General features: G+C 42.4%; 2 protein-coding genes across 5 annotated transcripts in view; one reads left to right on the plus strand and one right to left on the minus strand.

Moving 5' to 3' along the window:
• si:ch73-374l24.1 (protein kinase C alpha type) overlaps positions 1-9,280 on the minus strand; it is a 115,328-nt gene extending 106,048 nt beyond the window's left edge. For both annotated transcript variants that reach the window (XM_035527525.1, XM_035527522.1), the window contains exons 1-2: positions 9,018-9,280; positions 7,851-7,882 (exon numbers count right to left, since the gene is read on the minus strand). In XM_035527525.1, the coding sequence (XP_035383418.1) occupies positions 7,851-7,882; positions 9,018-9,184 (199 nt within the window). In that variant the 5' untranslated portion in view covers positions 9,185-9,280. The remainder of the gene's footprint in view (positions 1-7,850; positions 7,883-9,017) is intronic.
• Positions 9,281-10,062: 782 nt separating this feature from the next.
• The window catches only part of cep112 (centrosomal protein 112), a 97,405-nt gene continuing 93,000 nt past the window's right edge, over positions 10,063-14,467 (plus strand). For all 3 annotated transcript variants that reach the window (XR_003410401.2, XM_027006744.2, XM_027006745.2), the window contains exons 1-4: positions 10,063-10,112; positions 10,444-10,556; positions 10,992-11,182; positions 11,341-11,483. Coding sequence is in view for 2 of the 3 variants with exons in the window: in XM_027006744.2 (XP_026862545.2) it covers positions 10,457-10,556; positions 10,992-11,182; positions 11,341-11,483 (434 nt within the window). In the remaining variant the exon portion in view is untranslated. The remainder of the gene's footprint in view (positions 10,113-10,443; positions 10,557-10,991; positions 11,183-11,340; positions 11,484-14,467) is intronic.

A 14,467-nucleotide genomic window follows, 5' to 3' on the forward strand; every position in this document is an offset into this window, starting at 1 on the left:
CAGGGTGTTTGTAGTACAAAACAAGCCACAGTAATGTCACCTTCCTTCTCGGGGTGACCCTGAGTCCTCAGGAACTGGAACCTGGCCTACGTTTCTATCTTGATCTTGGCTCTAGTCCCGCAGCGGGCCAGATTGTAGCTGCGTCAGGATGTGATGTCATAAGAGACAGCAGGCAGGGGTACCCTCTGTCTCCAAGAAGGATACCATCTGTCTTAATCACATGGGAGGGAACGTGATTATAAGACAGTGCTATGAAATGACATGCCCTGTGCAAAATTGTTGTAGCTTATGAATAATGAATAATCACATAGCCAAGTATTAGACAATTATTATTAGGTTATTGATGACTATTATTACTATTATAATTATTTATAATTATAACTATTATTATCTATTATTGATTGTGGAGAACAGCAAGCATATTTTGAAATAAAGCCTTGAAACGTAAGAATATGTTATTGTCTGCCCATTAATGACAGAAACATTTCTATTCACATATGTTTACTACTGAAGAGGCAGTTATAGAAATTTGGCTAAAAAAGGTAAGTTAGAGAAGGTAGCTCAGTTTTTGGAATGGAAAACCCAGTTTCCATGAAATCCAAGTTAACAGATCTGGCTTACTTGCTAAACATGCTTTCTGGAATACCCTCCAGGAGTCTAGCTCTGTTGTGGAAAGAGTGTGTGAAGTTGTCAAGATTATTGAGGTATCCAACAGCATAATTGCTTATTTGGAGAGAAACCTAGAGTTTAGAGATCAGAGATGGCTTCAAGTTTGAGGACGGAGTTTGAAATGCCTTTTTCCATGGCAAACTACACTATATGTGTTGTCAGATGCTTGAGCAACACATTCTGAAATATCTGCAATTATGTGGCTGCGCAGCGCAGTGATGGCAAACATCCCAAAACTAAATCATGAAATTTTCAACCACATTATTCAATAAATAAATAATCAAACAACTCCCCCCAAAATGCCCTCACAAAACCACAACCAGCTGAAGAGGGTAAGGAATTTCTGTGAACTCTCAACTGACATAAAAAGACCCAAATCCAGACTAATAAACATTTCTACTCAAAAAAAAAGAAAGGAAAAAAAGCAAACATTTCTAATATTTAGGAAGAAACTTAAGAAAGATTATCTAATGTCATGGTGTCAGCTCTGGCCTTATACAAAAGCCTCAGTATCCTGCTGGGAACTGTGTGACTCTATATCGTCAGTGCAGAACAACAGTCACAGGGTTCCCAGAGCAGCAGGCCACGTGCGGTGTGGGAGACCTCACAGATGCAAGAGGCTGACTCTTGAGAGGGTAAACGGGGCTAAGTGGAGCTGTGCGAGTGGTTTATTGTTTCACGCCTCCATTCCAGTCATAGCTCATGGATTCCACCACCCCCTCACTTCTGGTACCTGATTGGTTAATAAGCTCTGTTCTTTCTTTGGACAGTTCCCCCTCCTACACTGCGATTCAGGCTTGAAGAGACAGGCCACTATCAACCCATCTGTCACTGCTCCTGCAGGAGCTCAGAGACGCACAGGAAAATCTTTGCAAAGATCCTCCAGGAGGGACGCTTGTTTGTGAGCGGGGCGTGTGCACACATGGGCAGCGCAACATTATAATGCGTGTCCACAGGGAGGGTTCTGGTGGACCGAGCCCCACTCCTCGTGGAAGAGATGGACGTAAGAGAGCAGATGGAAATGCAGAGTGTCAGATCAAAGGGAGTGGGACTGCTGATGGACTGAGGTGCTCCAGGTTTTGGCGGGTTTGTGCCCATCAGTGAGACTTAGAGAGAGACAGAGAGAGAGAGAGCATGACAGCCAGCCAGATCATCTTTACTTCAGTCTAAACAGCCCCTAAAACAGACCTGAACAGATTGCAGTTTCTGTGGCAGTGTCAAGAATGTTTCCACCTAAAAAGTTGCATGTAATGGCCATACTGTGTAGCTCACCTTTAGAGGCAGGAGAGCTTCTAGTAAAAGAGACAGAGAGTTTTGACGTTAGGTGAGAGCTGTTTGATCAGATCAATGTCCACGATCAGAAAAGTCCTCCTGCAGGGTAACTGTCATTGTCTGAAGAAGTCGCCTTAGCAAGGGAGTGTTTTTTTTGGTTTGTTTGTTTAAATAGCATTGGCTGATAAATCATATATGAATCACTCTGAATTTTTTTTATCTTCGAAATGAACAAATCCCAAAGGTAGCAAGTTTGTGGGTTATATGATAATCACTCTGCTCAAGTTCAGAACTTTCCCTATGAGTGTGCTGGAAATTCTGATCTCTCTCCAGTGCATCATGGGGGTTCTCTAAGTCTGATCTCTCTCCAGTGCATCATGGGGCTTCTCTAATTCTGATGTTTCACCAGTGCATTGCGGGACTTCTCTGATTCTGATGTCTCACCAGTGCATTTTGGGACTCTGATTTTGATGTCTGACCAGTGCAACTCTCTGACCAGTTTCAAGTGATTCTGTCTGGTGATTTCACCTCTCTGACCAGTTACAGATGACAGTGCCATGCTGTCTAAAATTACAAACTAATCGAAACTGAGCCATCAATGGAGGCTAATTAACTGTTTAATGGGGATTTCAAGTCAAACATTGCCTCAGAATTGGAACCATTTTATGGATCATCTACTTATTTTTACTTTTATTATTGCTTTTACTCATTGTATCTCGTATGTACAGTTGTTAAAATGACTGTAATACATCTAGGACTTACTTGGATATAACAATAATAAACATATGGGCTACTGGGTTACTGTTGTTTGTGTTTGAAATCTTCCAGATCCTATGAAGAACAAACCTTGCTGTCACACAGGCGGTTCAGGTAGAGGACGGCAGGACCCTTCAGTGCTCTACTCTGCCACAGTTCCTTTTTAAAGAAAACATCCGCTCCTGCTCCCGCCCCTGGAAATCCTCTCCAGCCACCCGTCTACGCCTGTCAGGCTGTTTAGTCCAGCCCTCCCCCCAACTTCACTCCACTCCACTACGTACTTACACAAACAACAAGCCACTTAGCCCACTTAGCCCAACTCTACCACCTCCCAGCCTACCCCAGCTCCACCAACCTAACCCATCAAACCCTACCCTAGCTGCACCACCCTGACCCATTCCATCCCCACCCTATCGAGCGTCGCCACACCTGACATAACCCCCCAGCCCTTCCCAGCTGCACCACCCACTTGACTGTTACGCACGCCTGGGTCTTCCTCTCCCAGCTCTGTCTCTCTCTTGTCTACTGCCTCTCAGACATGGCGGCAGCCTCTCCAGGTGGAGAGGCCCCTCTGGGGTGCGCATTTCAACAGCCAGATGGCAGGGAGAGGTGGGAGAGACAGAGACACAGAAAGACAGATGGCCGTGTCTACGCTCTGCTCAGAGTAAAACAGAAACACGGACCCTCTCCTCCAGCTGATGACAGCCACCTGAGGATGGAGCTCAAGACAAAAATGCTACCAAACTTGGGCAGAGAGTCTTCCATCCTGCCAATGCCCAGCCAATCAGCCTCCCCCCAGGTTCCTACCACTACTGCTTATTGTGTTGAGGCTACCTTTTCCGCCCACATTTTAAAAGGTCTTGGTGGAAGGTGAGAGCCCACTGTGCTCTCGCAGCGATGCACAATTCATCGTTTGATGAGATACGAAGGTGAATGTAATAATGGCGTATCTTGCCTAAACTGTCTCCACGGAGTCCAGGGGAGAGGGGATGAGGGTTGCTGACTAACTGGAGCGTGCGCCATACAGCAGCACACATATGTCAGAGGTGAGCCACCTTTTGATTCAAATGTACAGAATAGACAATTGAATCATCACTGTAATGAACCCCACCACTTCGAACTGAAGCCCAAGTTTCTCTGAATATTTCAGTCCACATTTGCTTGGTTAGGAGAACATGTGTCTTTGCCTCCCTTTCTCTCTGTCTCTCTCTGGTCTTCTTGCCTGCTCTGGTATTTATGTGGGCCATGTCCGTCTGTGACGATAAAAAAAGAACCTGTGTCTCAATTTTCAATATTCCAACTACACAACTGGTAAACAGTAATACATTCAAATCATATTGAAATTCCAAACTTCCACTTATCCAAACTGGACAGAACATAAAGTCACATCATGATCTGATGGAAATATATGGAAAAAATACATCAACTTATTTGTGTGTTATCGACTGCCCAGTGCACCCACAATTTTCATAATATGCAAAATTATAGCCTCAAATGGCTCTAACATTTTATGTGGAGGATGAAGAGGAAGAGGATAAAGTTCTGCTCTTACCTGCACGTTAAGACCTTCTGAAGAGTGAGATAGATATTTTAGACCCTCCATCCTTTCATTTCATCAAGATTCTCCTCCACATTTCCCTCTAGTGGCTGGGCATGGTATGCCAGTTCTCATTAGAGGCTTGGTGAATGTCTTGCAGATGGCAGTAGACTGCCAAACCAGTGACATAGGCAACTCTCGGTGACCCAGACAGTCTTAATGTCAGTGGACCAATTCATCAGAAGAGATTGATCCGCTCTGACCTTGGGTTTGCCCACATAATCTCTCATGGGAATATATATATATATATATATATATATATATATATATATATATATATATATATATATATATATATATATATATATATATATATATATATATATATATATATATATATATTTAATCTATATTTATTACATCAGGTGGAACTGGGTGGACACTCCATAAAAGGAAAATTCTATAAACTGGCGTATATAAAACAAAGGAGGTATAGTCTGAGAATTTAATAATGACTGCAGTTATCCCTCATCCTAATTCCTTTATTTGAGTACACAGAAAACCTCAAAATAAAACATTATATAACCGCTTCAGCTGTCTTCAGAAGAGACTTCATCAAGTTCCCAGAGAAGGCCGTTCATTGTTACAGACCACGGAACATCTTGCATCTCTCTGTCCCCTAGTGCTTCCAAGAACATGTCAGCCCCTCCTGTTCTCCTACTACACTGCACACTTCCCATCTCCTGCCACTGCCTACCATCCATCCATCTGCACCATCTGCACTCTCAATCTCCACTATATACGGATGGATTCTTAGCTGCACACTAATGATACACTCTGACTGCACATGACTCTGTGATTTACTTTGGCTTGTTATGCACACTGACACTGACACTTGTTACTTGTCCCCTGGAGGGGAGTTCCACGTAAGTGTAGACGAAAAGTGCCGGGACGAAAGTGGTTGTGGGCATCGCCGAGGGGTGGGGGGTGGGGGGTGCATCGCCGAGGGGGGGTCATGTAGTGGCTGTGATCAGAGTTCATGCTCTGCCAGTAGACATGGCTCTGAAGTGTTACCCGTCCTGACTCTAGGTACATGAGAGTTTTTTAAACACTCCCACCTTCAGATCAGTGACCATTCATGGAGCAGTACAACACACCATGTAGCATGGAACTCAAGCAAAATGACAGCTTCTTGAGAAAGAGAATGGCTTCAAGGGTTCTGGGATGGGGTGGAATACCTTCCTGAATACGTACGTTTTGATAAGAGCTTGTATTGTAGGAATCAGTTAACTAGCATTTTTGAAAATGTGGATATGTAAAAAAGACACACACACACACACACACACACACGCACGCACGCACGCGCACACACACACACTCACACACAGAGTCATAAACATATCTCTTCATCTTTTATAGAAACTATCCAGCTGAGAGGAGGTCAGATGATTGGAAATTAACAGACATTGATACCTTGGCCATCTGTCACTGACTATGCAAACACGGACCTCTCTATCTGCATCTGACCAATAAAGCAACCAGGGTCAGAAAGAGCTGAAGTACTGAGTAATGTGATACAGTGCCTCTACATTTCTGCAACCCTTTCAAATCAAGTGTCAGTTTCCTCAGTGAAACAGACACAAAGATCACCCTACAACATCAAACAGGTGTATGACACTAGCCCTTGTGTTGTGTTCCACAAACATGTGTATGACACTAGCCCTTGTGTTGTGTTTATCAAACACGTTTGAAACTAGCCCTTGTGTTCATCAAACACATTCGACATTAGCCTTTTTGTTGTGTTCATCAAACACGTTTGATACTAGCTTGTGTTCATCAAACACATTTGAAATTAGCTCATGTGTGTGTTCATTCAACATGTTTAACATTAGCCCTTGTGTTATGTTCATGAAACACACTTGAAATTAGCCCTTGTGTTGTGTTCATCCAACAGTTTAACACCAGCCCTTGTGTTATGTTCAAATTGGTGTTCCGTCTGTCTTCCAGTTAACACCTATTGTTAAATCATACCTTTAAATAATTCAATTTCTAGTCAGTCACACTATTTACACAGCATTGAATCTATGCTGTATAAATCTCACATACATTAAATTCTACCACCCATTTTCAGCAAAAAACTCAATTTATGTTGTATGTGGAATACTGACCATAGAATTTTCAAATTTCAAATTAAATGAGTGTGTAAATATATATATACACACACACCTATTTAATTTGAAATTTGAAAATTCTATATATAACTGGAAATCACTTAAAAATGTAGTGGGCGCTGTTGTTCAGGCAATACTTCAGGCTAGTTTGTTTGTAGTGTGAATCCTATCCCTACTGCCCTCTGCTCTCTCTTTCATTCTCAGTGGCTTATTGTTATATATGCAAATTTCTTATCACAGTCACAATCAAATATATGATTAGAAAAACAATCACATATATGATCAGATATATGAGCCTCAAACATATTCAATCTTTCTTCATAGTTCTGCTGTGGGTTGAAAGCTCCCACAGAAGCTGCATTTATAGGTCCCAGCTGCAGGAACAGACCTGAGCTGGGTTTGCATGTTAGTAAATACATTTGCTCATAACAAGTCCAAAAAGGATCAAGGAAAGGTGCAGTTCCTGTGAAATTCAACCTAGCTGGTGACAATGTGTGTGAGAGAAAAAAAAGAGAAACAGAGAGTTCTTATTCTGCCTCTTCATATAGACTCATTCTAAACGCCAGTCAAATGTGACTGCAGCACTACAGATGTACATTTAAACAAACTTCCTAAAAGAGTGAAACCACATCTAATAACTTTGATGTGTTAAGATGCAGAGTCTGTAGTAAGTCATTAAGATTTATATCAGTCAACTAAGAGAAACTAGAGTTATGATGGTGAACAATAACGCAATGGTCAAATTTGATCAGAACACACAAGTAGTGCTAGTTTAAAAAAGTACTCCAAAGACTATACAAGTATTAAAAGCAGACTTTAAAAGAGCTTCTAAGATACTTTTCAAAAAGCACGTCCAGACAGAAGATATTCTCAACTGTTTTGAAGAGCAGCACACATTGAGTCAAGCTCAAAGGAACTCACAATATTCGCAAAACCCTCAAAAAAGACACAGAAGAATATGTATGTGAATGTTTTATACTGCCATACCTGTAAGCCATTCTGAAGGACTCAAGATCACACAAATCAGAGACTATAACAGGTCAACCAAGTACATAGTTCTTAGTGTCATAGTCCAACTAGGTCTGTCTGATGCAACACCAGCTCTTTCATCTTTAACCTCTCAAACAGCAGTCCATCCAAAGGTGACACCTGGACATTTTACTCAAGCACCTTTGCAGACACAACAATGTCCTGGCAAGTGCAGCAGTTTCCACATTACAGAGAGTGTTAATTCTAGGACTATGACATGACGGTTAAACAAATGAATGTACTGCACCTCTCCAGCTGCAACAGTGGCTGAACAGTACTATTACAACAGGAAGGGAGTGAATGGAGGTACAGCAGGGCCACAGCAGACAGGATTCATTTGATAAGACTCTTATCAACATGTTCACACACAAAAACACACACACACATACACACACACACACACACACACACAATACCTTGGCACTGGAATCCTTGTTTGCCGAATCCCCTGTGGATTTCAGAGAGACAGAGAGACAGAAATGAGGAGATACGGCAGTGAGAGGGACTGGAATGCAAATCAGTGTTAGAATACACACAAGCGTGTTCTGTTTGCTAAATGGCCCCAGAGTTCCAGAGTTCCGGAGTTCCAGAGTTCCGGAGTTCCGGAGTTCCAGAGTTAGGATCACTTTCTGTTACAATTATCTCTGGTGCTACTTACAATAAATCTTTTAAGAGATTTACTTTTGTCAATAATATTTTTGTCAATATTTTTGTCAATACAATCCCCTCAAAATGCTTACACAAACATTAACATGTGTGCATGTTTTATTTTGAAATCTAATTTACTTATAAATTAATTATGATGTAAATGTTCACACATAATAAATCAATTATGAGATATAGTAATGATATCACTATAACAGAGGGTTAAGTTACATTTCCTACAATGTTAAAAAGCAAGTCCCTAAATTATATTTTTACCACAATAATTCTGAGAATCGTCGATTGAAATTCCAATTATCTATATTGGTACCATCGAAGTACACTAACGTTTATTGAAATGTAGGTTATAAACATAAAAATATAAATCGATTTCAAATTCAAATCTTTATTCAGTAGCTCTTATTTAGATCCAAGTTTCTGCCGGGGAACAAACGGACTTCTAATTAAACTTTACCTTTACATGGACAGCATTTGGCTGAACGACTTGGGATTTTTCTGTCCAAAGTAATGATACATTGCTTTTGCTGGTTGTATTTCATGACAATAATTACAGACATATTTAGCATCACCAAATAAGAAAACCTGGGTTTCAGTCTGGATACACATGCCTTTGCGAATGAAATCAAACTCGCCCATCCTTGTAATCGGCGTTTATTTCTTTTCACATTTAACCCACAGACAGGGGAATTCGAATTCGACTAACCAAAAATATTGTTCATGTTTATGTAAGTTGGGCTACTGCGCTTCTTTTCGACGAATATTATTGCGTCTTGTGCGTAATGTCGATGGTCACCCGTTTGTAAATGTCAATTTAAGTTCTCACCAAAAATAGTTATAAGAAGAAAGTTTATGCATGAGACCATATAGATCTACACTCTATAGATATGGCAAAGTTCCTTTTAAACAGCAGTGGCTCTTACCAGATGAAGTCTGTGCAGTGACTGCAGAACGTGGGCTGCTTAAAAAATCGAGCGATAAATTTATGGTTCTTTACTTCGTGCACGTTCTTCTGTCGCAGAGCGCCTTTTCGCGCAAACCGGTTCGCAACAGCAGAGGAAGACTCGTGGATGTGAATAAGATCAGCCATCGCAGACAAGCAGCGCACCTGACTCCGAGGTGTCCGCGCCCGTGTCTCGCTCTGCAGCCACCGACGTTGGTCGCACACGGTAAGTGGGGGACGGCGCCCGATCAGCCGCTTTTCTCCGGTCACCCCCCGAGCGCTCCTGCCTTACTTCAAAGTGACGTCAGTAGACTTCGTGCGCTCACAACCGAGGCGCCCGTGCCTGCGTGTTGAAGAAAGGCCCCACAGCGCCATCTTGCGGAGAGTGTGTCATAGCTTTACCGGTGCGCAAGGCACGATCTTTGACTAGGGATGGACAAGCTAACGTTTATTTTCTTTCTACCCTTATCCTCTTTTTGGATTTTAAATTTGTGAGCATTGGGCCATTTTGTGTTTTGGACGCAACAATATTTTCTAGTAACTAAATGAGATTAAACGTAGATCGATTGTTTATCGATTGGTTGATTGTTATTTTTGACCCGTTACAGACATCAATATCACAGTTTATTGTGCCTGCTAATGTACCCTGTAGCATTACGCTATGCACGGTTGCCAGGGGAACACAACCGCTTCCTGAAGCTGGCGAAGCCAGAAATCATGTGAGGCGTATTCGATGACTATACGAGCAAACTATTTAAAATTAAAAGTCGAAAGAACAAATAAGATAAGCAAATCGTGTAAGCGCCAATTAGAAAATATTAAAAATAAGTAGTAAAACCTTTACCACAAAGAAATCTTGAAGACTAACATTAGCGGGTATTTGTGCTTGCCACAGATATAACCAAGGATACGTTCTCAAGAGCGTTCACTAGAGACTTTTAGTTTGAACAGTTACCCCAGTGGCAATGCTTAAATATTGTAGGCTACTGTATTTGAGTTCACACAAGGTTGATTTGAACCGTTTGGAAGCACTGAGTTACAAAGTAGTGGGTGCTGCTCAACTACACTCAGTTTGGTACGGCTAAGCACATTTTCATTCGAGTATTAATACTGACATGGTTGGTTTGTGTAAATACTTGATTATGGCATATAGGTTTTGTTAGCGGAAGGGTGTGGGCTAAGACGTATTAGATGAGATTTTGAATCGGGCGCTACTGGCCCCCCATTTGTTAACGCTATAGATTTGTTGGCTAACTTAGCTAAGCTAGCTATCTAAGTTAAAATAACTAGCTAGCTAGCTAACCTAGGAAACTGTCGCTAGCTAGGTGGCTTGACAGTCAGCTAACTTTTAAAGTGTTTAATGTCAAAGCTTTTTTTGCCATCGGCTTTTTCTACCAATTGTGAAGTTTGCAGGGCATCATGAGTAAAGAAGATGACTCTTTGGAGAGCCTGGATTCTGAATTTGACCACTTTCTGGTTGACATGAAACCGTACGTGCTCAGACGTCCTCACAAGTCAGGTTAGTGCTGATGGAAAACACGTTATTCTGCGTCATCAATTTCACGCACCTGATCAGATGACGCAAGATGACATCTGGAACTGCACTGTGATTGTGTTTCTGGAAGCCAAGCTGAGCCAGAAGCAACCCATTATAAGTGCTCAAATTCTTTTAATAGTAAGCCACTGCTTGCTTAATTAAAATACTGAAAACAAGGTAATTTCTCTGCTTTAACTTCAATTAACATCTGTGCTTTCTTACTTGGTGAACATGCATCGTATACACTGAAGTTCTCAAAATCTCGAAACCGATTTCATGATCATGTCAAAAGCTTCTAAGCATGCTTGTGACTTAGCTGGCAGTTGTTCTAAGATGCTTTATTGTGCTTTTCTCGGAACCTGTGCTGATTCTGTCCTGATTCTGTCCTGATTCTTTTACTTTCCATCTCAAATCCAGAGCGTCAGCGATGTGCTCTGTGGATTAAGAAGCTGTGTGACCCCGTGGCTTCCGGCTCTGGACTGAGAGGCAGGAAAAACCGCAACGTCTATGCAAGGCTACTTCTGCAAATGCTCAGAAGGGGTGTCCTTGAGGGACCTTTTGCGCACAAACCTGAAGCAGGCACCCTTAAAACTTTACCAACATACATGGTGAGAGCTCACGTTTTACGGTTGTCGTGTGCTTTAGAAGAACACTGAAAACCTTTGCTTTATATTCCTCAAAGGGGCCCAATCGCCTGCTGTGTCTGAAGCTTGTAATGGAAGCTTGGCTTTTGACCACTATCCATTTTCGGTTCTCTGGCCTATAGTCCATCTACTTTGATGAGCCACTTGGTGCTAGAGGGTTGGGTCCAACCACACTGCCAGACTGGGTGTCAGGTGAGCTGGCTTATGAAGATGAGATGTGGTCCAGCCTGGCGAAAGACTCCTCGTCCCTTCTGAACGCTCAGAGGTATGACATTTACTATCAGTATCGTAACAGTCATTGCAAGTGCTGCTAGTAGTGGTGATGCACAAACTGGGTTAATTGAGCTTACAATGCTGTCAAGGTTCATTCTACACTGGTGGTTGTGCTAATTCTGAGTTCCAACTCAGTGTTAGATCACCATTGCACGAATCTGTATCTGTACCTCTTTAGTATCACATAGTAAATTATCTGATAGTTTCTGCATGTTTTGGCACCTGGTGTTTAATTCAGCCACATTACATGAATGATGAAGAACGCTTTGTAGTAGTGATGCTTATTCCACGCACTGTGTCCTGCCCCCACAACTCTCAGACCTTCTCAGGCTTGGTAATGTTTCATGCTGTAATGCCTATCAACAGCACAGCCTGTAAATAATGTGGGGACACTAATCAGGATGATCACTGTGTTTGCTGATGTTTTATTCCAGTATTCCATGTGTTCTGGAATCCCCTTTGGAACATTGGATCAGGGCACAGTTGATTTTCCTTGATTTTTGTTTAGGGGCAGAAAACACCAATTTTAACAAAATTCAAACCCTTCGCCCTGTTAAGGGTTTATGTCTTTAATGTATCGGATCAGTTCCCTGTTTGAAGATGACGACCTTGGTCACCATGAATATACACATCTTCAGACCCTCCGTTTTCCTTTCACTGGCAAGAGTGCTGGCTGTGTAGCACTAGGCTTGATTGAACACATCTCGGCAGGCAGCGAGCACGGTGTCCTTGATGACTAGACGTTTCACAGCTTTAAAAATGCATTGTGGGTAAAAGCACTCGAACTTACATTATCAATTAACAGGGACGGTAGGCAGTTCTTGTTGGCTGGATGTCCCTATTAGCATTAAGAAGCAGGAGAATGCAGGAGCTGGGATAACTGGGTAGCTCCGTACACACTGCAGTGTGTCCGGCAGGGAAGAAGGGTCTCTCTGATGTGTTCTTTCATCTGCCTTTTCTTGTTGTTGGGCAGGTGTTTTAAAAACATCACTTTGTGGTGTGGTTTATAAATAATGTAAAATCTGTGTTTTAGTCTCCGTCCTCGGTATCTTCTTTTATGTGTGTGTGTGTGTGAAGCTCTGAGGATGTCACATCACATCTTGCCAAATGTTACCTAGTCTCTGCCAAAAGAATGGATGTCATCTTAGTAGACCACGTCTGATGCTGAAAGAGTTGCTTTAGGCCTGTTTTTCCTGTGTTCTTCTGAGATTCACACAATGATCTTACCGAAATCCTGATCACTTTTTTTGTTCTTAGTACTTCCATGTTACATTTATGACTTCATTAACCCCCCCTCCATTTAAAGTAGTAATGTTTGTTGAACTATTGATATTTGAAGGAATGTCTCTCTCCAACGCTGCCATATGCTCCACTTTCTGTGCTGTGTGCTGAACAGCTGGCTGCAGAATCCCTTCAGCCTCAAGCTCTACTCAGGCAAGATAACGTGCTCCCCAAACTCCCACCAAATCCCGCTGAACCTCATGTTATTGCCGCCTCTATGCCTCAGCAAACACGGTTCATGGATAATTCAGCAAAACTGGTGAAAGTAACTGTCTGGCTTGTGAGGGTGAGATGGCTGAAGTTTTAACTTCCCCTGATCCATTTGTCCGCAGCCTTTAGCAACAGGTGACCTCAGAAGGATGAGCAAAATTAGAGCAAGATGAAACACTCATGACACTTCCTCACCTCACCCAAACTCACCCCAACACCTCATGCCACGCCTCCTCTTTGCCTCACCCCACCTTCCCACCTCCACTGTTTCTCCCCACTGCCTCACACCACGCCACCCAACCTACTCACCCTACCCCACCTCACCTCCTCACACTACCCCACATCCTCAGGCTGTTTAATAGATTCTGTTGCCAAAATATTTGACGGTAAGTAAGATAATGTGACTCTGTGATTCTGATTTCTAAAGTTTTTCTTTTAGACCACCCCACCTCCTCAGGCTGTTTACAGATATTATTTAGCAGCTAAAAAGATAACATGATTGTGGACTGTGTGATCGCTCCAATTTCCAAAGGTAGCATATAGTTTTGGTCATCATAAGTTACTGAGAGTGTTCAGAGCCTTCTGTTCCTTCTACAGTAATCTTGCTCTTAGAAGTCCTCTTAAAGAAAAAAAACAAGACTTCAGCAAACTCACAGAACCTATAGGACCTCAGTGCTATGCCTATTACTACATACCACTGTGCAGACTCCTTTATGCCCTCTTTAACCACAGGAGACAGAAGCCCATGTGCTTGTGTTTAGCCACATGGCCAAGCACTGTGCGATACAGAGATTCCTTCCTTTCGCAGTGGGAAACTATGGGAAGGATCTTGTTCTCGGCACTGGACATTTGGCCTTGCCATACAACGTTTAACTTTCAGAATGCGGCCTCTCAGCTATAGCACACAGACCAAAGATCACTGGCCTAGCCACACTTGGAAACTATGTGGGCTGGGGGTGTAAAAGCCGGGAGCCCATTTGTATATGATCATTAAAGGCGTTCAGATCACAGGCCGGAGAAGACTTTTATGTGATGTGCTCGTTTCGATTGGATGAAAAGGGCTGAGCTCGCCGGCGGCTCTGTGATGTGGGCCAAGCTCGCAGGCTGCGCTGTGATGTGGCCACGTTTGATCTCCATCACTTGCTGTTGGTCAGGTGGTGGTGATGCACATTATCATTAACAGGGTCATATTAAACCAATGTTCCACAGTACACTATGCAATTTTTAAAATATGAGTTACATTAAATAAAGTTTACCCTGCTCTAAAAACTTTGCTTATTGATATGATCCATAGTCCAAACTTCGCTATATGCTGCTTATTTGTCTAGAAACTGTCAGCCTGCTTCACCACTGGCATTAGGTCTGCTCCTTATACAGCACTAGAGCAAGGTGGCAGCTCTTCTCCTTTTTTTTCTTGATAAAGATTGCAAAACAGCCTTTAAATCAGTAAGCCAGAGCTCCTGGCTGAACGAGTCTGTGCAAGTT

Source organism: Electrophorus electricus, chromosome 1 (assembly GCF_013358815.1).
Source record: "Electrophorus electricus isolate fEleEle1 chromosome 1, fEleEle1.pri, whole genome shotgun sequence".
Taxonomy (NCBI): Eukaryota; Metazoa; Chordata; class Actinopteri; order Gymnotiformes; family Gymnotidae; genus Electrophorus; species Electrophorus electricus.